Source organism: Artemia franciscana, chromosome 16 (genome assembly GCF_032884065.1).
Source record: "Artemia franciscana chromosome 16, ASM3288406v1, whole genome shotgun sequence".
Classification (NCBI taxonomy): domain Eukaryota; kingdom Metazoa; phylum Arthropoda; class Branchiopoda; order Anostraca; family Artemiidae; genus Artemia; species Artemia franciscana.
In genome coordinates this window covers 28,258,215-28,283,472 of record NC_088878.1, presented here as the reverse complement: position 1 = coordinate 28,283,472, position 25,258 = coordinate 28,258,215, and the positions used below count along the sequence as shown (strand labels likewise).

The following is a 25,258-nucleotide window of genomic DNA, read 5'->3' as shown; positions in this document are numbered from 1 at the left end:
AAAAGTTTATATCTTTTAATAAAACACATCTTATATCACATCGAAAACATCTACTTCTCAAAGTCAACTACATCTACACCTCCAAAGCAATCATTCTTAAGCCGTTTAAGGCCATTTCCTTGTAGTTTTTATTTACAGATTTTTTATCCATGTTTCTCTTTTTTTTTCTTTTTTTTTGGTGCAAGCTATTAACGGAAATGGAATAAATGTAATTGGAGGTTTCAAAGTTTAAAATAGAATTAGTGGTTTTCTTAATTTTCAACCCCTATATCGTTATTTAAATTACGACCTAACAAATTTGAACAATCAGATTTGATTTTCACTGTCCTTTATAGCTCAAAGTGCAATATTTTCAACGTAATACCTTAAATTGGGTTTTTCTTTTCAATACAGAAGAGCAATTGGATACGATTTTCGCTATTAAGTTTTAGCAATGCTTTCTCAAAGATTGTCATAGAGGCCTTAGACGTTGTCTTGAGAGGTTTTTCAGCAAGGGAAAAATTTGAGGCAGAGAATTGATATCTGGTCTTACACTAAAAGCACGTCTTTCGACTTTCAATAGTTTTTGGGATAAAAGGTATAATCTAGTGTACCTTTAAAACATATGGGTTAAACCTTAAGCCTCTTTCACATTACACCATAGCATACCTTAAGAGTTTACAATCTTACGGAGCGAATTTTATCTGTAAATTTGGCAGTTCTAGGTAGACTCCTTAGGTAGGTCGCTTAGGTAGAATTTTACACTAGCTTATGTAAGTTTGACGTATGGAAAAGTCAAAATAGTACTAAGGAGACGGGATTTCTTGACGATTAATTTATAAAATTGGAAAAAACAATCAATAAAGCTCTCCTAGAAGACCGTTTACGGGTGATTGGGGTCTGAAAATTCGACGGAATTCCACATTTATAAATTTATAATCTTTGAAATTCTTTCAACAATCCCGTAGCTACACTCGGTACGAAGAGCGAAAGCATGTTTTATACTAATTAGCTTAGAACAGTGTTCACACTGTTCTAAAGAGGGATGGATACTATGGAAGGGGGACAACATTGGGAAGAGTTCTGAGGAGAGGGTATAAGAAAGGATTATACCAATTTCCCCTAAAATTCATCTGTTTTTTTTCAATCTGGTTGTTTCAATCTTATTTCAATCTGTTTTTTTTATTCCTTGTTACTTAATAGACCTTATCTATTTTTTCTTATGAACTTTATCCGTGTATTTTAATTGCTTAATCAAAATGCTTAACTTTTCTATAAGGCAATTTTCACTAGGCCAAGGTAAAAAAAAACAAATTTTTTTTTGCTTAGAATGGGTCAAATTTTTTCTAAGTATTCAACCAATTTTTACTTTTGGTTACACTTTTGTCATAAATGCTTCCCTTGTTTCGCACTCAGAGAAATTCCATATTGTTCTTCTTGCTTTTGGTGTTTGTGTGATCTTTACAGTTAATAAAGCTTATTTCTGTCCCCCTTCTTTGGAAATAGAAACACATAAAATGAGGGATTATTGAATACGACATTCTGAAAGTTTTGTTTGGAAATCCATTCATTATTTCCTATTTCACATTGTCTAAGCTGGTTGGTTGGTACCACACTGATTGGTTCAAGGTTTATGAATCTAAACTTGATCTTTATTGGTGGATTATATTTAGCTAGCCAATCAGAGAGTAGCTTACATTACGAAACGCTGTGTGAAACAGGATTTTTTATTTTGCTGTTGCATTTTTGCCTTAGAGGGAGGATGAAATGCCTTGTTTCATAACCTCGCCGTCTGCACATCTTGCGTTAATTCCTCCACACCGTTGGTCGTGTATGTAGCGTCAATGAAGCCTCTTTAATCCCTCCAAAGCAGGGCTTCGGTGGTTGTGGCTCCCCATTCAGCTATTAAAGAGGTCTAAGCTGTCCTCAAATCTCAGTCAAAAGTTCAAAGTAAAAGTAAATACTTTTTGAAGGTAATTATTTGTAAACTACTTTAGTTGAGACTATCATGAAAAGAGAAATCACCAATGCTACAGCACAAACACAAAAAAAAAAAAAAAAAAAAAAAAAAAAAAAAAAAAAAAAAAAAAAAAAAAAAAGAGACAGAAGGAGAAAAGGAAGACTGTTTTCCTAAATTAGTGATTAATATAGACCAGCACTTGAATGAGTCCTTAAACCTACTCAACCATACAATCAAATAGGTCAAACAGCATAGCCACACACAATCAACCATAAAGAATAATCCATGGACAGGCAGTCATGTCGTGAATTTTTCTCTATTTTTATTTTTCAAAAATGTTATTTTTTAGGGCCGCATCACGTTTTCCCAACTGTTGCAAAGTTCTATTGTCAAAATACCTCAGCAAAAATAATAATTTAAATTTACAAAATCCTTTTGTTCATAATCATAGCCCACGGTAACTACAGATTAAAAAGTGAGTTAAAAATCAATACCTAGTGATGAAAATTGCCATATGACGCTGATTCAGGAATGATAACTATTACTTCCGTTCATCTTATTACTTATACATCTCATCTCTATTACATCAGTTTATTGCAAAAAAAGGTATTTAAACTGATTAAAAAAACAGGTCCGAAAACCCCCCAAAATAGTGTTATATAAATATGAAAAGTGTACCAATGTTAAACATGGTCAAAAACCATGCATGAGGAAATTACAGTACTTCGTCTTTAGCAACAAGGAAAATTACTTTTTCACATCGGTAGAGCAGAAATGTCTCTTTTTGCCAGTCCTATAGGGTTGCCAAAATACCATAAAGAGGTGCATAATGGCTTATTTAACAGTTCTTTTTCATACTACCGTTTGTTTTATAAATTCTACCATCTGCAAGTGCCAAATGGCAGTAAAAATGACACTTTTTGAGCCATTTTTCAATTATTGGGGCAATTGGGGTGTTAGAACATCGTAGGGAGGTGTTTAATGGCTTATTTAAGAGCTATTGTTCATATATACGAGCTTTCTGGGAATTCCACCATCTGCAAATGCCAAATTATACTAAAAATATCACTTCTGGCACCGTACCTCAATTATATAAGTAAGGGATGATGGGCTACCACCACTTTGTAGAGATATTTTTAATGGCTGATTTGAAACCTTCTTCTCATATCAACGTGATTTTTTATCAATAACATCTATAAATGAAATTTGGTATAAAAATTGCGCTTTTGGTGGCATCTAACAAGTGAAAGGGCTAGGACTAGTGAGCATTAATATCCCCAAGATGGTTTTGACAACATACATAGCCACTAATTCTTTCTTCCTTTAATGATTTAAGATAAACAGCGATTCCCTCAAGACGCAGGTACATGTTACGTCATAGGTAGGGAATATTTTCTAAGGGATGCAGTTGTCTGTTATGTGATAGGGAATGTTTCTTAGGAGATGCAGGTTTCTGTTATGTTAAAGGAAATGTTTAGTTTTTCAAATGCTACGTAAAAGGACATATTAGAGTCCGTTAGTCAAGCGGGTGAAGTTTATTAAGACATTTTTCTTCAAGACATTTTTTTCAAGTCGTTTCAAGACATTTGTAAGACATATTTCTTCAAGACGTTTCAAGATTCCATTCCAAGATATTTTTGAGATTTTTCTCTTCAAGATATTTTTCAAAACCCTTCAAGACACCTTAAGACATATTTTAACACATTTTTCTTCAAGACGTTTTTCAAGACGTTTCGATACATATCAAGATTTTTTAAGACTCTTTTCTTCATGACGTTTTCCAAGACGTTTCAAGACGTTTTTAAGACATTTTCCTTCAAGGGATTTTTTCAAGTCGTTTCAAGACATTTTTAAGACATATTTCTTCAAGACGTTTTTTCAAAACGTTTCAAGACGTTTTACGACATTCCATGACGTTTTCGAAGACATTTTCTTCAAGACATTTTTCTCAAAACGTCTCAAGACATCCCAAGACGTTTTCTAAGACATTTTTCTTCGAGACATTTTTTCGAGACGTTTCAACACACCCGAAGACGTTTCCTACGATATTTCTTACAAGGCATTTTTGTTTAAGATTTCTTTAGTTCTGACGTAATTGGGGAATGTTTAAATTTGTTAAGGATGACACATTCACACTTGACTTGTTTTTTTAGGCCCCAGTGGGGATCCCCGCTTGTGAATGAGAAAGCACACACGTGGGTGTTACGAAATGACGAATCACACATGGAATGTCACATAATACTTATTATTTTCTTTTATTTGTTCTTTCATAATACTTCATATTAGAGATTTAATTTTCTTTCATTGTTTTTTCTTTTCCTTTATATTCTAAAGATTTTCGCCCCCGTTAGGATTCTAAAGGGCATTTTCATCCAATGGAACTGCGCCCTATACAACTGGACCGTAAAACTCTTTCTAAAATTAAGATTCAGGAAATAGATTCTACGAAATAACCAGATCCAAATGCAGAGAAATTCTATGTACCGCCTACTAGAATGAGTAGGCTATTGATTACGTGTTACCTCTGACTACCACCTCAGTGCCCCTCAGTTGAAAAATTCTTTTAACACCTCCCGGCTTAACTTTAACCTCTAGAAAATGTTAGTCCAAGCAATTCACACCACCATGGCAATATATGGCTGGCCCGTAAAATACACAAGAAGCAATTAAACTAAAAATCAAAAAACAAAAAATGAAAAAACCCATATAAGAGATATAATATAAGCGAAAGGAGCCATGAAACATAGAAAGGTGGGGATCATACAAAAAATTTCCGAGGGGAAGGTTGTTATTAGAGGTAAAGTTAAACCACATTATGACATTTTGAGGAATTTTAAGGGATGAAAATCCCTCGTTTCTTTGAGCCAAGACTATACATTCCCCATTGACAACCACACATTTGAATAATATTCTCTACGAATTGAAAATAGTCTCGTCAGAGATAAATTTAAGCCACTTTAAGATGTTTCTTAGGGTCTTTAATGAATATCCCTCATTTCTTTTACTGGGTAATTGATTTCATTTTCCCACCGCCGACATATTCATTATGACCCTCCATCTTAACTTTAAGCTCTAGAAAATGTTAGTCTAAGCAATTCAAACCGACAGGGCAATATAGCACTTCACACCGCCGGCCTATAACATAGAAAAATAAATTAAAACCCCCCAAAAAGGAAAAAAAACAAACAAGAAAAAAAGCTTTTAAATGATAAAAGATAATATATAAAAGATAGTTTAATGTCGAAAGCAAATTCCTGAAAGAGGAAAAGTGGTCTTATGTTCAAGATTTTAGTCACGTAGATCGTCAGTTATTCTTGTCCGTGTGTTACTCGATATTCAACAAAATTAAAGTTGCTCTTCACCTACTAAGTTCAGAATGCAGTTCTTATATTAGTGAGTGCGAGATCAAAATACAGCTTACAAGTTATCTTGCAGAAATCAACCACGCGCTTCGATGTACAGAAAAGTTTGTAATCCCATTTAGACATGGTCGCAAAAAGACACAAGTCTAACTGATGAACTGATAGTCGATGGAATGATCTAACAATCCAAGTCTTGATGCAACTTGCGATTCAGATTGCTAAATTGTGGCTCTACTTCTGGAACGAATCCGATAAACCATGCTCTGGTATAGTAATTGAATTGCGTTTGAATACAAAATGAAAGTTCACAAGAGCACTTAAAGACCACAAAATAATGTTAATTCAAAGAAATGTCGATTGCATAGCTAATGATCCTGTAATTTTGTGGAAAAGTTTAAAACGCAGTGATTTAGGCGTACTTCTGTCAGCGGAATTGCAAAAATAAGGTTTGATTGATTATTATAAAAGGGAGTTTTTGTCACTTGACCTTGTTGCAGAAAGTAAGTATGAAAAAGAGCTTGACCGTTTGCTAGCTTATTCTATGCGTTCTGCTTTTATAGTGACACCGTCCTACAATAAAGAAAAATAAGAAAATAATTTGCTGGTTCAGATTTAATATCTGGTAAACACTTCGGACATTGTAATGATCTTTTATCGCAGCAGCTGTCGTTACTTTTTTAAATATCTTTTTCTTCTGGTACTATGCTTCAACAGTTTTGCATTGGCCAGATTATGCCAATGCCCAAAAAAGGGAAAAAAGATCTTGATGATTGTCGATTGCACTTGCCTAGAACCGTATCGAGCACTTGCTTTTAAAATGAATGAGTCTATCATTCTTAGATATCTTTCCCAAAAGTATTCTGTGCCTTTGCATCAATTCGGTTCTCAGAAAGAACTGAGTCGTGAGCATGCACTTTTTTCCTTTTTGAGGTTCTCTTAGATGTGAAAGGTTTCCAGTATTTGCTTGATCTATGTGCATTAGAAATAGCCAGGGCATTTGATTCGTATATTATTGTTTAGTATTTTGGTATTATTATGGGGGCCTGCACATCTAGAGCACATGATTCCCAGGGCAATTGGCTACCATTTGTCCAGTGCTTTGGTATCGAAAACAGCGCCTGAGTTTTTTTTTTGTAAACAGCAACTCGAAAGAATTTGCATTCAAGACAAATTCCAGAGTTAAAAGCACTATCAAGAGTAGTCTGATCCAAAAAACTCAAGCCAAAAGGGACGTGGATATCCAATTTGAGTAGCCTTAACAAGTTGCGAGATTGATGCTTCAAGATCCAACAGAAGTAGTACCACTAAAGATATTTCTCACTATACCAAGCGATTTTGGACCTATAACTTTAACACTAGTATTCGGCAAGTTGGACCTGGCTGATCCGGCAAGAGATATTGCAGAACTTTTATCACGAGTGACCACAAACAAATGCTTTTCACTGGGGTTAGGTTTAACCGAGACAATACCCTCATCGCCAGCAAGTGAGTCAAGCGTATCCTTACTTGAAGGTGAGTCCAGGTGATGGGTTTCTACGGACAACAGCAAATGAAGGTCTTGCAGGGGTGGGTCTAGAGGTAATAAGCTCAGAGGGACGTGGTAGAGCAGCCTGAGGAACGATACAGTTATAAAGCCATTTCAATTAATTTAGGCAAAGGCTTACTTTTGCATTGAGATTTGCAAATCCGATACCGGGATAACAGAAACTTCACGTGGTGTTATAATTACAAAAGTTGGCACTCGGATATTCTCTGTACAGCAGCGGGCTCGGCAGCAATTTGTATCGACAACCGGTGTGAATCGCATGACAGAATGTTTCTTAATCTTGTCGTTGGGCAAATTTATGACCCAAATGATAGACTTTGGAACTACGAAATTCTCAATTACCCTTACCTCTGATATATCTTTCCCCTTTCACTTCCTGAAAGTTTATATCTGAAGCAGTTTAGTCAGCTTTACAATGATCATCTACAAAACACTCTTTGTACCATACTCTTTTACAAATATTCTGGCGGAATTTGAGCCATTTGAACTTTGAGAAAGACGCTTTGGAATATGTTTTATTGGTTTTCAAGCATGCCTGGAAATTCAGAAAATGTGATGTTTGCAACTGAATGATCACATACAGATTTTGACGCTTCACGTTGATCAATTTTTTGACTAGGTCTAGAGGCCATTACACTTCCTGGTTCTTAAGCGCACCCTCAATAACACTGTGTATTGTGTCTACTTTTTGAATAAGAGAGTGTCCTGACTCACAATATTTCGTAATAATTCTCTCAACTTGTGAATTTTTGTACAGGATGCTCTGCATATTGTAGCTCATGATGGAGTTTCTATTTTGCGGAACGCATATATAAGACCATGTTATTAAATTCCTATTATCAAGAAATGTCTGAAATAATTCATCGAGGAAAACTTCCAAAGTACTTGCGATTTAATATCCGCGCCTACCACCTTGCATCTCGGACCAAATGGTGCATTAAACTTTGCTAATAGTATCCTATGAGTTTCTTGTAAAACTTATTTTAGCTGTGAAGTTGTAAGCTTTAATCTTTCGCTTATAAAACAAAGCCAAGACATTTTCCTTGGATAGTGAATAAACATTTTCTAGATCAAAGCAGAAACTGCCACTGAATGATTAGGACGGTCCTTATCACGCTCCTCTCTACTCTCCAATTTTTATTTCACGTGCTTGCCGTAATTCAACTGAACTGATTCTAGTAAATTAATGCCGTTTCTCTATCACATACGGGTACATGAAAAGCCAAGGTAAATTCTGTATTAAACACTACGATAGACTGTCTCTCCCACAGGCTTTTCAGAATCAAGACGTAATTTTTCCTCATAAAGCTCATACATTTTTTGCAAATTTAAGCTGCTGTAAATATATTCACGATAAATTTTGGACCAACGTGCAAAAAAAGTAATTTTTGAAAAAAAATAACATAAATAAAGTAAAAAATAAAAAAAAATATTATGTTCGCGAATGCAATTTAAAGCATCAGAACTGATTTTGTTTGCAGGTGGTGGAGTTTGTTTGGGACTGGGTACATCATCAGAAGTCTTGGTATGATTTGCATAATAAATCCGTTTCTCCTCGATCTCCAATGTTGAGAGGTAAAAGTCTGCGTATGCAGTATTTTTTTCCTTGATTGTCACGTAACAAAAGGGGGCTTTCTCCTAGTTTCTGTTTTGTTTTTCTCTTTTTGCCAGGTATTTAGTAGTCTTAAGATAGAACTTTTTTCTTCTCTTTTGACATTGTCCATAACGCTTCAAAAATCTCTTTTGCTCTTCTTGGCTAATTGTGTGACAGGAGCAGCAACATGTTAAATTGTGCATGCTCGCTGTTATCTGACATTCTTTTCCATACTTATAACTTTTAATAGGGTCAACCTAAATTTTTCCAGAATTAACTACCACTTTGATTTTATTCGTGACCCATTGACTTTCTCTCTTGACTCTTCTTCTAGTCCTTTTCATCTGCACAGTCGATAATGACTGTTCGATAATGGCGTTACCAAGTGGCTAAACTGCTAGTGGATCATCTATAACTTGCAAAGGTGACACATCCTCTGGCAATTCAACTGAGCTGAACGGGCTGAAATTGCTTTTTCTTTGGACATGTGTGCCACCATTTCACTAGTTTCATCATGCAAATAGTCAGGATGAATGGCATCATCATGCGAATAACAGAAAGAAGATATTATGTGCAATTGAAAATGTTTATATCTTTTAACCAAACACATCTCATATAAAATCAAATCATCTACGACAAAGACATCTACATTTTAAAGTCAACTACATAAGCACCTCAAAAGCACAAGATTTGGGCGTGAAAATCCGTCTCAATTCCACATTTATAAATTTCAAATCTTTGAAATACTTTCAACAACCACGTAGTTACACTAGGTATGAAGAGCGAAAGCCTGTTTTATGCTAATTAGCTTAGAAAATTTTTCACCCAGTTTTAAATAAGGATTGATACTAAGAGGTGCCTTTCAGGGGCAAGGGTTCTGAGGTGAGGGTATAATAAATGATTATACTAATTTCCACGAAATTTCACAACGAACCAAACAAAGTATGTTTAAATGCACGCACTTATGCATGTAGCGTTCTTCTTCACACTTCAAAAATTCCGAGATTTGTAGCTTCTTCCCAATATTTGCAAATTATTTTTCGTTGGGGGGGGGGAGATGGTGGGATTTAGACGAATCAGATATTATAACATAATCTACTATCGACGAATGATTCTTTAAAACTGCCAAGATCTCTGTCTTGATTTTATTTAAACTATTCTCCATTTTACAATTGAACTTTTTATTCTCTGTAGATTAATATTCATGTTTAAATCTCTTTTTTTTAATCCTTGTTTCTTAATCAATCTTATTTATTTTTACTTATGAAATTTATTCGTGTATTTTCAGATTCATTTATTCAAAAATTCATATTCATCAAAATCTTCAACTTGCCCAAATGGAGAGACAAGCTCGACTACTGGGCAAGACATATAAACAAATTTTAACAATCCTCATTGATACAGAACAAACAAAAAATGAACCACTATTTCATCAATAAAAAAAACAGTATATTTTAATTGCTTAATCAAAATGCTGACTTTTTCTAAAAAACAATTTTCACTGGCCAAGGTCTAAAAAATATTTTTGTTTGCCTAGAATGTTTCACATTTCTTCTAAATATTACACCAGTTTGTATTTTTGGTTACACTAATGTCATAAATGCTTCCCTCGTTTTGTGCTCAGACAAACTCCATATTGTTCTTCTAGTTTTTGGTGTCTGTGTGATCTTTACAGTTAATATGGCTCATTGCTGTCCCCCTTCTTTGGAAATAGAAACATATAAAACGAAGGATTATTGAATACGACATTCTGAAAGTTTTGTTTGGAAATCCATTCATTATTTCCTATTCAACATTGTGTAAGCTGGCTGGTTGGTACCATAGTGGTTGGTTCAAGGTTTGTTAATCTAAACTTAATCCTTATTGGTGGACTATGTTATTGGTGTATATTGGGCCTACCATACTGTTTGGTGTGAATATTTGAAAATTTATGAATATGAGCTTCATCCTAATTGGTGGATTATGTTTAGCTAGCCAAACAGAGATAGTTTAAACTTCTTATATTAAGTAGATCACATTACGAAACGCTGTGTGAAACAGCATTTTGTATTTTTTTTGTTGCATTTTTGCCTTACAGGGGGGTTGAAATGTCTTGTTTCATAACCTTACCATCTGAACATCTTACGCTAATTCTTCCATACCGTTGGTTGTGTAGGTAGTGTCAATGAAGCCTCTTAAATCTCCCCAAAACAGGGCTTTGGTGGTTATGGCTTCGCATTCAGGTATTAAAGAGGTTTAAGGTGTGCTCAAATCTCAGTCAAAAGTTTGCCTCACTTTTGCACGCACCCGTGTCTCTTTCTGATCCACCTCTTCAAAAATGAAGCACCCATGAAGTAAATACTTTTTTAAGGCAATTATTTGAAATTTACTTTATTTGAGACTATATCTGTGAAGCCGTATCATTTCACTGGTTTGTCATCTCCTCCTCCCTTCCATAGTTTCGAGTACTAAGTAAGTTAAAATAAAATCTTTTATTTTTTTTTGTATCATGGTAGGTCTGTTACCTACCCGCCGCTTTTTTCTAAGATTTTTTCTTTATTTCTACTTTTCCAAAATTTTAGTTTTTACAGCCGCATCCAGTTTTTTCCACTGTTGCAACGTTCTACTGTCAAAATACCTCAGCAAAAATGATTATTTAAGCCTTTTGTCCGTAATCATAGCCCACGGTAACTAAAAGTTATAAAATGCGTTTAAAAAAACTACCTAATGATAAAAATTGCCATATGACGCTGAATAGCAATGGTAACTATTACGTCGGTTCATCTTAAAAGTAAAAGTTTATTGCAAATTTAAACTGATTTAAAAAAACAGGTCCAAACCCCCCCCTCCAAACCCCATTATATAATGTATATTATATATATAATATACATTATATAATGTATATAATACATTGTATTATGTATTATATAAATATCAGATGTACAACATTATCAAACATGGTCAAAAATCAGGCATAAGGATAGTCCTCCGACTTTAGCAACAAGGAAAATGGCTTTTTTGCTTCGGTAGAGCAAAAGTGCCTTTTTTTTTACCAGGCCTAGACGGTTACCAAAATATCATTAAGAGGTGCATAATGGCTTATTTAAGAGTTATTTCTCATACTAACGTGCGTTTTATAAATTCTACCATCTGCAAGTGCAACATGTTACTAAAACAGAATTTTTTTTAGCCATTTCTCAAGTAGTAGGGCAAGCCGGGTGTCACGACATCGTAGAAAGGTGTTTAATAGCTCATTTAATAGCTATTCATATATACGAACTTTCTAAGAATTCCATCATCTGTAAATGCCAAATTATACTAAAAATATCTTTTGGTATCTGGCAACGTGTCTCAATTATATAAGTAAGGGATAACGGGCTACCTCAAATTTGTAGACAGATTTCTAATGGCTGATTTGAAACCTTCTTCTCATATCCACGCTTGTTTTTATCAATACCATCTGTAAATGCCATTTGGTATAAAAATTACACTTTTGGTGTCATCTCTCAAGTGAAAAGGCTAGGACTAGTGAGTAGTAGTATCCCTAAGATGGTTTTGACAACACACATAGCCGATAATCCTTTCTTCCTTTAATGATTTAAGATAAACAGCGATCCCCTCAAGACAGAGGTGCATGTTACGTCATAAAAAAAATGTTTTCTAAGAGATATAGGTGTCTGTTATGTCATAGGGAATGTTTCTTAGGAGCTGCAGGTTTCTGTTATGTTACAGGGAATGTTTAGTTATGCCAATCTTACGTAAAGGGACGTATTAGAGTCCGCTATCAATCGAGTGAATTTTGTTAAGAAAATTTGTCTTCAAGACATTTTATTCCAAGACGTTTCAATACGTTTCAAGACATTTCAAGACATTTTTAAGACATATTTCTTCAAGACATTTTTTCGAGCCGTTTCAAGACATTCCAAGACATTTTTTGAGATATTTGTCTTCAAGAAATTTTTCAAGACCTTTCAAGATCCTCCAAGACATTTTTTAAAGACATATCAAGATTTTTTTAGACACTTTTCTTCAAGACGCTGTCCAAGACCCTTCAAGCCATCTTAAGACGTTTTTCAAGACATTTCTCTTCGTTTAAACGTTTAAAAACATACTAAAACGATTTTAAGGAATTTCTCTTCAAGACATTTTAAGACATTCCAAGACGTTTTCTAAGACGATTTTCTTCAAGGCGTGTTTTCAAGACGTTTCAAGACATCCCAAGACGTTTTCTATGACATTTTTGTTCATAACAGTTTGTCGAGACGGTTCAAGACACCACAAGACGATTCCAAAGACATTTTTTCAAGGCAATTTTGTTCAAGATTTCTTTAGTTCTGACGTAACAGGGAAATGTTTACACATTTTAAGGATAACACATTCACACGTGACTTGTTTTTTCAGGCGCCATTGGTGATACCCGCTTGTGACTGAGGAGGACTTACACCTGGGTGTTGCGTAATAACGGTGCACACATGGGATGTTACATAATACTTTAAGAGATTTAATTTTATTTCAATTTTTTCTCAGGGAACCTTTATATTCTAAAGATATTCACTCCCGCTAAGATTCAAAAGGGCATTTTCATCCAATGGAACTGCACCCTATTCAGTTAAACCGTGAAACCTTTTCTAATATTGAGATTCAGGAAATAGATTATACGAAATAACCAGATCCAAATGCAGAGAAATCCCATGTCCCAATTACTAGAATGAATAAGATATTGATTACGTGTTACCTCTAACTGCAAGAATTGACATGCAGAGAGGAAAATCGATGAAATTTGGTTACGTTTCGTATGTATCTGCATTAGTGCTATTAAGGGTAAAATAAAGGCGAGAGGAGCTACAAGATCCTTGAATTGCGTGAACGATTACCCACCGAAGTTTTGCCCTGGATTCGACGATTTGGTGAGCGAAGCGAAGAAAACGATTTGGCCTATGGCGAATTATGCTACTCGAACAACCGAAAAGCTGAAAGTTGCTGATACATTGGCAGACATTTTAAAAGTTTTAGACTACTGTGATAAAAATTCAGTAGAATTGCCGAAGTTTGTTATATAAGAACCGGACGAAGTCCCCATAATTCCTGGTGAGGCAAGCACTACGTTAACCCGCAAGATAAATGATTTATGTCTAGAATTTAAGAACTTTGTGTCTACGGCTAAAGTACAGAGCCTCTGCTGCCCTTCGGCGAGTAGTGTCCCAGGCCCCGCCAATCCTGTAACAGTCAATCCCCAGCCATCCTATGCCGTTGTTCTTAAAATGCCAAAGTCTCTTGATTCCTAACATCATCTCTAAGGCATTTTCAAAGTTTTCCCCACAAAAAAGCTTGTAAATCTAAAATTGAACACTGTTTTCTTTTAACAGTGGAAAAAAGGATTTCATTTTTAGAATAGTCCAAAGCAATTCACGCCACTTAGAATTTAAAACATTTCTTGAACGACCCTTCTCTTCAATTCCAGTATTTTTGTAAAAAATGGGAGTTTTCCCCCTGATTCCACACATTCACAGTCTCCGTGGTAGTATATGGCCTGTCACTGAGAATAGCTAGTTTACTATACGTTTCTGATCAATATCATTTTCACATTGGAAGGAGAGACACTCACATGGAACTTGCTGTGTTCTGATTTTTGTTCCTAAACTTGTTGAATGTTAGTTTTCCTCTTCACGAAACTTGAACATTGATTTTTTTTTCACGTGAAACATATTTTCTTCATGTAACTTGTTACGTGCTGATTTTTGTTAATGGAACCCTTTGCGTGCTGATTTTTGTTCGTGAAACTCTTTATATGTTGATTTTTCTCTTTTTGAAACTTTTACTTTGATTTTTCTCCTCTTGAAACTACTTTCCTTCATGGAACTTGTTGCGTGCTGATTTTTTTCGTGAAACTTATAAATTGATTTTTTTCATCGTGAAACTGATTTTGTTCATGGAACTTGGTGTGTGGGATTTTTGTTTGTGAAACGTATTGCTTGTTGATTCTTCTCTATCTGAAACTTGTACATTTGTTTCTGGAATTAGTTGCGTGCTGATTTTTGTTCATGAAACTTGTTGCATGTTGGTTTTCCTTTTCGTGAAACTTGTAAAATGATTTTCATCCTCGTAAAACTCATTTGTTCATATAGTTTGTTGTGTGCTTATTTTCGTTCATGGAGTTTGTGGCATGCTGGTGTGTGTTCGTGAAATTTGTTGCAGGTTGATTTTTCTCTTCGTGAAACCTTTACATTTGTTTTATTTCATGGAGTTTATACCGTGCTGATTTTTGTTTCTGAAACTTGTTTCGGGCTGATTTTTGTTAGTGAAACTTGTTGCACGTTGATTTTGCTCTAAAGCCAATGCTACTTAATACCTCACTGACTTCCATGGCTAACTTAAACTGTCCTTGTTTAACTTCAGTCAGAAAATTAGTAAGAATATAAAACCAAGATTTGCGTAATAGATCAATAGTCAATAACACCTGCGCACCGGACACAAACCTTTGTTGTCTATCTGCCAAGTGAAATCATTTGTGCAATAATGCTTACGAAGCACTTCACTGATTTCAAAACCTAACTTAACCAGTCATTGTTCAACTGAGGTCAAAGATTAACTAACAAAAGACTTTAAAATTCGGACCAAACATGAATAAGTGAAATCATTTCCGCAATAAAAGATCTAAAGCCAATGCAATGTAACACCTCACTGACTTCCATACCTAACTTAACCTGTCCTTGTTTAACTCCCGTGAGAAAATTAGAAAGAATATAAAGACCAGGTTTGTGTAATTGATCAATAATAAATAACACCTAAGCACTAGACAAAACCTTTGGTGTCTAACAGCCAAGTGAAATCATTTGTGCAATAATGCTTACATAGCACTTCACTGACTTCAAAACCTAACTTAACCAGTCATTTTCCAGCTCAGGTCAAGGATTTTCTAACCTAAGACTTTAAAATTCCGACCAATAATGAACAATAACTTTCGGTTAGTAGGGTCCCTTTAAAATTAGTTGCTAGGATCCTCACTGAAATTGGTCAATAGGGTCCCATTGGAATCAGTTGCTGGGGAACCCATTGGAATTACCTGCTAGGGTCTCCTGTTGGAATTGGTTACTAAGGTTCCCACTTGAATTGGTTGCTAATGTCCCCACTGGAATAGGTCACAAGGGTCCTGTTGGAATTGTTTGCTAGGGCACCCGTCGGGATTAGTTGCTAAGGCCCGGTGTCCTGAATAAAACCCTGAGGTAAAAATGAATTCTTGGGGAAAAAACATTTCTAAAAAATGTGTCTTGAAGAAAAATAATATCTGGAAGAAAAAAAAATCCAGAAAAATGTCTTGAAGAAAACCACATTTTGAAAAAACATCCCGAAGAAATAAAATATCTCGAGAAAAATTTCTTGAAAAAATATCTCAAAGAAAAAAAAAGTCGAAGAAAAAATATCTTATAGAGTATTAAGAAAAAACCCACGCGTGCGTCATCCTCATTTACAACTGGGGCTTCCCATTTGACTAGGGGACCATAAGCTCTAGCACAACAAGCTACGCAAAATTACGTCATCCTTAATAAATTTTAGAAATCACATGAAATTGCGTCATCCTTAATGAATTTACATAGGTAAACAAACGGGTCCCTCAGGCGTTACTCTACATTCATAGGTTTTTAAACAATTAACACAACAAACTTTAAGGAAAACTCGCAGAAAATATTCCTTATTACGTAACAAGCATCTCCCTATAGTATTACGTAAGATCCAGGCAAGTCTTGAAAAAACTAAAATATCCAGTAGCTTGAAAAAAGTGTTGCCTCCGGTATTTGCAAGTATAGGCCCCTGATCACTTTCGTTGAGGGGATACTGCTAACATGAGTAAGGCTTATAACCGCCACGCCTTCTCAAGACTAGAACATAATTTGCACTTTACTGACAACAAAATACGTTTTAAACGTTTTCCCTTTGTACTTTCATTAGTAAAAAAAAATTATAAAAACTAAGGAGTAAATATCATTATATGTAAACTAACTCACAATCCACGGTCAGTTTTTTGTTGAAGTTTTTCAGTAAAGCTCAAATTATGTTCCAGTCTTGAGAAGGCACGGGGGTTATAAGCCCTACTCATGTTAATTATTGCTAGTTTTTAGTTTGATTTGGCTTCTTTTTTTTAATGTCTGTTCGTTTTGAGTTTCATTTATTTATTAATAGTAAATTTTGGTATTTTTACGCTTGACGCTTATTTAACTTTATTTTTGCTTATTTTTGGCTAAATGGAATTCTAAGCTATTTTTAATTTAATCAAATAGATAGATTTAATGACTAGATGAATAAATAAATTCTAAACCAGTTAAAATGAATATTCAAGCCAAACTTAAAATGAACGAAAACTATCATGAACAGAAGTTTGACTACTGTCCTTTTCTCTGACTTTTCAAGAGCCTAGTGTTATTGTCATTTGCGAGTTACGGAAAACTATTTTATTTTTATATTTACAATATTCAAAATTAAAATTCAGTTAAATACAGTCCCGAATTGCTGTGATTTTCAGGAACTGCTGTCATTGTAAATTAAAATTTTGCGGTTTATTTTCATAAGTTCTTTCCAATTATCTTAATTATTATATGATTTATTTTGAATAGTCGGTAAAGTTTTGAAAAACTAATGCACATAGAAAAGCCAATTGAATAGATTTTGTTGAATAAAAAATCCAGTAAGAACACCACTCCAAGGACTGACCATTGACTCCTGAGGCCTAAATCATAGCCCCTAAAGAACGTTTAGAATTCATATTAACATACCACTGATTATTGACAGAGCAACAAAGGCACTTGTGTATTAGTCAAAAGTATTGTATTTAACCAAAGGAACCATGCACTGCACAAGGAAAAGAGAGAATCCAGCTAAACACTACTTATGTGTATTACTAGAAAGACAATGCTTTCTACAATTGTATCAAAATAATGAAACTCAATTAAAATCTTTTCAATAGTGTTCTATAGTTTTGCTCAAACTTATTTTATGAAAAAATGTTCTTTACGTTTGACAAATATCCGAAATAAGAGACAGATCTGTAGATGAAAACATTTAATCAGCATGATAATTAAGCCGTCCTGGCTGAGTGGTTGGCGCACTGGCGTGGGAATTCTGTGTCCAAGGGGCAAGGGTTCAATCCCAGTTGTGACCAGCTATTTAGTTTGGGACGGAGGTCAGTGGTTTGACTCTGTAAGCTCAGGCAGAGACGAACCAGCTCAAAATGAGTAGCTGGAGAAACCTGGGGAAGGTAAGCAGGATGGGTGTGTGAAATCAAAGGATGGTTGGCCCCCATCCTTCAGTTACAGCTGATTCAGTTACAGCTGAAAAATTACAGCTGACAAAACTTTTTTGAACAGCTGAAATTGGGAAATAAAGTTATTGTATGGGGGGAATTCGTATAATTTTGAGTAAATTGAAAATCTAGAAAAATATTTGTCAAATTTCCTGTCTTAAAATTTAGCTGACTTAATTAATTTGTGACAGAATATCATCGTGGAATAATTGGAAATGGAAGCAATCCTTCGTATTTTTTTTTTTATACCCGTTATGTTCACTAACTTAATTTTTCAGTTCGATAAACAAATTACGTCACTGAGTGTCGGGCTTGTGGGTTCTAAGAATAAATGGTACTTTTATCCTGAATCTTAAACAAGTGGTGAAGTTCTATGCACTAAAATGTAGGAATCAGTTTTTGGAAAAAAAACCGTTATAAGCCATGTTTTTCAGAACAGGCAAAGTGTTTAATCAAAAGTTGATTTCTTTTGCTGCTCCCTTATGCATGGCTAATCAATGGACCGTCTTGACATGAGTCAGTATTCGTTTTCTAAAGGGGCATTAGGCACATTTCCTCTGAAATATACACTCAGCAATATCTGTAAAACTGCATTATGTTTACCCTTAAACGCAGAATCTAAATTTTAGTCAGAAAGTACTTTAGTGTCACAAAGTGTCAGAAATTTTAGTCAGAAAGTACTTTAGTGTACTCGTTGGCTTGATATAAACAAATTGCCAGCTATGGAACATTTTTATAATGTTTTAATTTTTGGCTTGGGAAAATGGGTCCAATTATGATCCTCTCTAGCGTGGCCTTACCCAGAGGAATTTCTGACTCAAACTTATGTTAGTTCGAACAAGCCCTGTTTTAAGTTGATACAGAGCTTGTGTTCTCCTGACAGCAGTTCAAGTAGGGATATTTTGTAAGGACTCCCTCTGGATTTTGGTTTAACATTTGTACCACATGGATTGATTTTCGAAGCAATAATATTTCAACTTAGACTTGTAGCAATTTTTTCATAATTTACTTCGCTTAAAGTGAATGAAAAATACTGATTCGTAGATAATGAGATGTGTTTTTGAATGACAATTTCAAATAAACAATTTCAAATAAATTTCCATCCCATTAGTGAGAAAACTCCATTAAAAAAAGTTTTTCAGAGAAGAGTAAAGAGCTACATTAAACTTAAGACTTTTCAGTAGCAAAGTCTTATAAATAAATTTTAAGCATTTGCAAAAATAAACAGACAATTCCTATTACATATCTTAAAAGTGTAATAAAACATTACGTAAGTGCCATGTTTTCAGGGATTCGTAACTCCAATAGTATACCCCTTAAGGCTGTTGTGGAATAAACTAAGTAAGTAAAAAGGTAAGTAAGACGGCATTAGAACCTTAAGGTCCAAACCGGTGGTGTTGATATCCGTTTCATGACCCTTCAGCCAGGAAGTGCAAAACAATACTTTGTTTCTCTCTTGTATATCCTTATCTCTTTTATTGTCGTGCTCTTTCTCTCCATCTTCGTCCTCTTCGCGTGCTGCAAAGTTAAGCTATACGGAATTTAAATTGTGTCTCGTGTTTCAGTCAGACATCTAGCAAAAATTTCAAGTGGTACCAGTGTTTGGTTTATTCTTTTACAGTAAAACTAATGTGTTAGATTATGAATAACAATCTTGGACCTTGCTTTAATTTTATTCTTCAGCTAGAAAACCAGATCTATAACTGTTCAACTAGACAAGCCCAAAGCACAGAAATCCCGAACACCTTTTACTCCGTCTAAGCGACACACGATTTTTTCAAGTATGTTGGAATTAAATGTTGGTGAGACATGTCCAAAGGTTATAAACATATTAAGGAATTATCTGAGTTTGTGTTTCTAGTTGTTTTAGATAGTAAAATTTTAAATGAGTATTATTGCGTGCATTAATGGGTTGATTACCACTATTTTACGTCATTAAAGTCATACAAATGAAAAATTGAAAGTAAAATTATAATGAAATTTGACCCTAACATCCAGGTCTCAGACACAGAGTTATGAATTGAAATCTGGTGTATTTATTTTTCATCTGTTGTTATTCCTTTTAAATAATTTTAAACAGAATTTATAAGTTTTAAAAGTCTCTAGTTTGTCGAAAATATATTAAATTTCACTCTCAATAATAAAACGTATTTTTTTAAGCTTATATCTAGGAAGAACATGATATATCGCTCCATAGTACGATTAATTAAATTCACCTCTAAACAAAATCTCATTTTCAAATGTTTTAAGACAAAGTTAGGCCACGTTATCGAGTAACACATAGTGATCTTAATTTCGTTTGAAATGTGAGCAAAAGAGACAAGACGAATATTATGAAACACCAAATATTTAATGCCAGAATTGAACCACTGGCCAGTAGAGTAATTATTATCTTGCCGTTCGAATTATTCAGCCGATCTAATGACGTCTAGAGAATGTGAAAGTGGGTTCCAAGTCCACAATACGAGTGATGAGCTTAGTTTCATCGTCAGACGCTCTGCGATTCTATAGTGTATTTCTTAGCTACAAATAATTATGTACTTGTAGTTGTATATAATCAAACTTTTTAGTAATCGTAGACACAGGTAGTGAAATTCTTAGTCACAAGTTGTTGCAGTTGCAAATATTCAGTCACAGTCACAAGTAGTCGCAGTCGTGAGTAATTAAAGTTATAAGTTGTTGAGGTGACAGTAGTGGCAGTAGTAGCTTGCAAATAGTGTTTTTTGTTTAGTTCGGACCCTCTCTTTAGGGTCCGAAAACTTCAACTTTATATCTTAAGCCGTTTCTTGGATATTGCTGATGCACAATTTTGACAAACGGCATGCCGGTGTGATTTGATTTATTTTACCATCATCCTCAAAATTCCCTGAATGTTTCACCCCTATAGCCTTACCCTCAATAGTAGTCGTAGCAGGAGTAATAATATGCTTATCTTACTTACTAATAGTGGTATGCGCAGAGTCTCTTTTGATTGGCTTAATATCCGTTGAGTAGTAGTAGTGGTGGTAGTAGTAGGAGTAAGCAAATTTTGGTTCAACATCCCTGACAATTTTACCCCTGTAACATTAGCCATAGCAAAAGTAGTTAGAGTTGTACTAATAGGGTCAGTAATAGTAGCAATATTATGCACATAAGCTATTGCTTTTATGTTAGCTCGATTCCCCATCAACAGATCCTAACAGTTTCCATTTAACACTCCAAGTTGTTCATACGATATTACTGATATACTCTAAAGATAGCCTGCATAAACATAGTGTTTCGATGAAGCTAAACATCCACCTCAGAGTTTCGTGAAAGTTTCACATTTGTAACTTTAGCCTTAGTGAAAGCAGTAGCAAAAGCAGTAGCATTAGCAATAGAACACTTATATTACATTTTGATTATTTCAATACTCCCCTTGACGTTGTCCTGAAAGTTACAAGTTAACATTATGAAGATATTATTAAGATGTACATTATGAAGACATTATGAAGATATACTCTATTGATAACCAGAGTTTTGATCTAGTTCCTTTCTTAAAGGATTTAATTAAAATTACAACCTTTGTATAATGTGTCTTGGTTTAGTTTAATGTTCCCCCAAACACTCCCTAAAAGTTTCAGCTTAATACCCGTAGCTTCAATAATAGCATCAGTAGGAAAAGAGAAGAGAAATTTAGAAAAATTACTAGTAATAGCTTTAGCGTACATAAAGGACTTTTTCATTACTTTAACACCTCCCTCAACATACTTGAAAAGTTTTAACTTAATACCTTAGGCTGTTCCTGATAAATTTTTTTAAAATTCTTATGACTATCTGCAAGTATATAGCGTTTTGATTTTACTCCCCATTCCCTACAAGTAATAATTAAAGGACGTTTAAAGTATTAAGCTGAGGCTCTCCAGGCAATTTGAGGAGGTGGCTTCGCTACACCAAAGCACACTATGCACATTTAGGTTAAACTTTAGGCTTCACTAAAGTTTTTTTTTCTTTTTTTTTTCAAAGAAAGTGGAGGTATGAAACTATACAAAAATATACAATGTCCGTCCAGATTCCTGGAAACCTTCCCTCAAGCACCAGGCCCCTTTCTTCTCAGAACATCCTTTCTTCTCAGATATTGCTCTCGAACTATATAATGATGAAGACCAGAAAACTTATAAGAACCAATGCTAACGCGTCCGGGGTTTTATCCAACGACCATGCGATTTCATCTACCGCGACCAGGGTAACCGACAAACCATCTACCGCGCCCGGTAAACCGACGAACCAGTTACCGCGTCTGGGGTAGTAGACGATGTGACGACCAGCTCCGCTGGAAAGATTACTGATAGCCTGACGACCGGCTACACCACAACTACAATTTCCAACGTAACAAATCCTGAATCAGACCCCCCCCCTCCACCCTTTTAACAACATTTTCAAAAAACCCATCTTTCAGTAACTGGTGTTGAAAGGATTGGGGACACAACACTTCTTTTGTCGGGCCATAACGATGGAATCCGTCACCAAGGAATATGATTTATTCTTTCGAAGAAATCAAAGAAATTACTTATCTCCACAAATCCAGTCTCCGAACATATCATTGGTATCCGGCTCAAAGGTTCGACTGCGAACCTGAGCATCATTCAGGTTTATGCGCCAAATTCTTCTCTTAGCGATGAAGACTTTTTTTGGCCAACTACAAAGCCTCAAAAGCTCCATTCATAAAAGATATAATTCTCGTTATTGGAAACTTTAATGCAGTTGTCAGCTCGACGGTAATGAAGACGTCATGGGATAATTTGGACATGGTACCAGAAACAGAAAAGGGTGGGTGCCTTCTGGAATACTTCTGGAATACTGCCGGGATAACAACCTGATAGTGGCCAACACTCTTTTCAAACACAGAGAGCGACGAAAAGTCACAAGGAGATCACCTGACGGAACCACCAAAAACTGCATAGATTATGTACTCGTGCCGAACAATAGAAAACTAGCATGCTAGACACAGTTGCTCTTGCTGGAGGAGACTTTGACAGTGATCACGCACTAGTAATGGCATCTTTCCACCTCTGTCTAAAGTCGGCAACAAAATTCCAGAAAAATTCCCGAGATTCCATTCTAAGCTTCAGAAAGACGAGTCAACTTGCAACTGTTACCAGATGAATCTTGATTTTGGCTCTCAAAACTCTCTTAGAGAATTCTTCAATGAATCCAGAGGACATAGATTTAGACGACCTAGTCGACAAGAGCACCGAGACCTTCATACACACAGCCGAGACAGTCCTCGGAAGAGCTAATGGCTCCGAAAAGCCATAGATCACCGATGAGATCATTCAACTGTACAAAGACAAGCGTGCTGTAGCTAATAGACAAGATACAGAGAGCAGAGAGCATCTTAACAGAAAAGAAGATCACACGCGTTCTAACCATGTACATTCATGAAAAATGTGACCAAGGCGAGCTCGACTTTCGGAACGGCTATACCCAATCCGTGTACAAAAGAATATGAGAGCTATCGAGGCACAAAACTACACTAACAGATATACTCCCGAATAAGGACCGGACTCCCGTCAACGACGGGGTAGAGGGCATAACAGACCTCTACCACAGAATTGCCACGGCTGCCTGCCACAGGGAATATTTCCCAAAAACGTGGTGTTCTGCTCCCATAATTCCTCTGCATGAGAAAGGTATCAAAGCCAAATATGACAATTACCGTCCAATCAGCCTGACAAGCCAACCTGCCAAGTGTTGACCAGGATACTACTAGACAGAATAAAGGCATTATCCATTCACATCATCCCATAGTATCAGGAGGGTTTCTGAGCAAACCGCAAGACGATAGACCAGATTTTTGTCATCCGTCAAGCAATGGAAAAATACCTTGAATACGGTCAGGACCCCTATTACTGACTTCAATTGATTTGACTCAATTGTTCATTGACTTCTAACAAGCTTTCGACTTAATTTAGAGAGATGACCTTTGGCATATACTACTACATTACTGCATCCTGTCAAATATGGTATCACTTATTCGTAATATGTTTGAGCAGTTCAGAAGCCAAGTACAAACAGTTGAGGGAACTACCGAAGAATTTCAAACTTCTGTTGGTATTTTGCAGGGATGCATCCTCTCACCTCACATGTTTAATCTCTTCCTCCATTGCGTAATGTCGTATGTTGAAGTAACCAATGGGGCAATGATAAGAGAGATCGTAATCAATGAGCTGGTATACGCATATGACATCGACATGCTCACCAGATCCGTCGCTGAACTCCAAACCGAAGCAGACAACCTGGAAGTAGGTTCAGGAACCTTCGGAATGAAAATTAACGAGAATATAACGAAATACATGCGCGTGTCAAGGCTCAATAACCGATCCCTCCCAAAAATAAAGCTTAATGGAGCGGAAATAGAATGGATAGACAGTTTCATTTATCTCGGGAGCCAGATCACGAAAGATAATAATCACTCAGTTGATATCAAAAGACGCCTCGCTCTGGGCAGCACCAGCTTCAAAGCTCTGACGCCAATATGGAAGCAAAATCGAATCTCTGTGAAGCTAAAACTTAAGCTTTTCAGCTCCATCATCATTCTTATAGCTAAGTACGATTGCGAAATAAGGACAGTCAGAATAGATAAATCCAGACAACTCGCCGCATTTGAGACAAAGCTGCTGCGTCGAATCGCTGGCATAACATAGGTAGATCGAGTCTCAAATGCCGACCTACTCAGAAGACTGCAGTATATCACTCCCATCCTGCGCAGGGTCCGTGTCCAACAATTCAGGTGGCTTGGCCACGTCCAGCTCATGTACAACAATCAACTACCGAAAATTGCCTTCGAAGGTCGTATCAAAGGTTCTCACCTTTGAAGGAGAACCTTTGAAGCGCTGGAAGGAGAACTTATCCGACTGCAACCTCCCTGGTCTACTTAGATTGGCAAAAAACAGGGAGCAGCATAGGCGACAAATAAATTTGCTTGTGAGGAGAGAGGTCCTGAGACGACCACCAAGGCCGGATGGGACTTAAGTCAAGTAAGTCATCCAGATTTTCTATTGGGCATATATTATTAGAAATTTTTCTGAATTTTCGTCAGTCACAAATATAGCAGGCAAAAACTCGGATTCTTATAGAAAAAACCGATAAGATTTAAAATATTATTTGAATAAAGAAAAAGACTCCATTACCAAAACTTGTTAATTTTGAAATCCATAACACAAATTTTTTCAGAGGAAATTGAAGAACTAAATTTACCCGAAGATGAGCAGAAATAGTCAAATAATTTTTCAAGCTCAAAACTGCCATAAATCATTATGACCAAATAAATGGGACCCAAAATGAAGAGGAACAACAATAAAACTGGAGCAGAAACTCTAAACGAGCAAAAACGAAGAGGAATAGAGTTGACTTCCCCCGTGGCTTCTTTAGGGATTGATGCATAAGTTAACCGATGATCCACATCTGATTTTTAAGAAATGTAGGTTATGATGGAGTCTATTTTTATTTTTGATATTATGAGAAATTAAACACATGGCTTGAAATTGTTTTCAGTAAAGTGTACATTATGTCCAATTATATA

General features: G+C 35.6%; 1 protein-coding gene across 1 annotated transcript; it reads left to right on the top strand.

The window, feature by feature from the left end:
• The first annotated feature begins 23,696 nt into the window (after positions 1-23,696).
• Positions 23,697-24,380, top strand: LOC136036817 (uncharacterized). The gene has a single exon (XM_065719148.1). The coding sequence runs from the start codon at positions 23,697-23,699 to the stop codon at positions 24,378-24,380; it is 684 nt and encodes a 227-aa protein (XP_065575220.1).
• Positions 24,381-25,258: the final 878 nt, after the last annotated feature.

What these genes read in the sequence shown, in the direction of transcription:
- LOC136036817 (XM_065719148.1), top strand. Translation starts at nt 23,697, where the DNA reads ATGGTATCACTTATTCGTAATATGTTTGAGCAGTTCAGAAGCCAAGTA.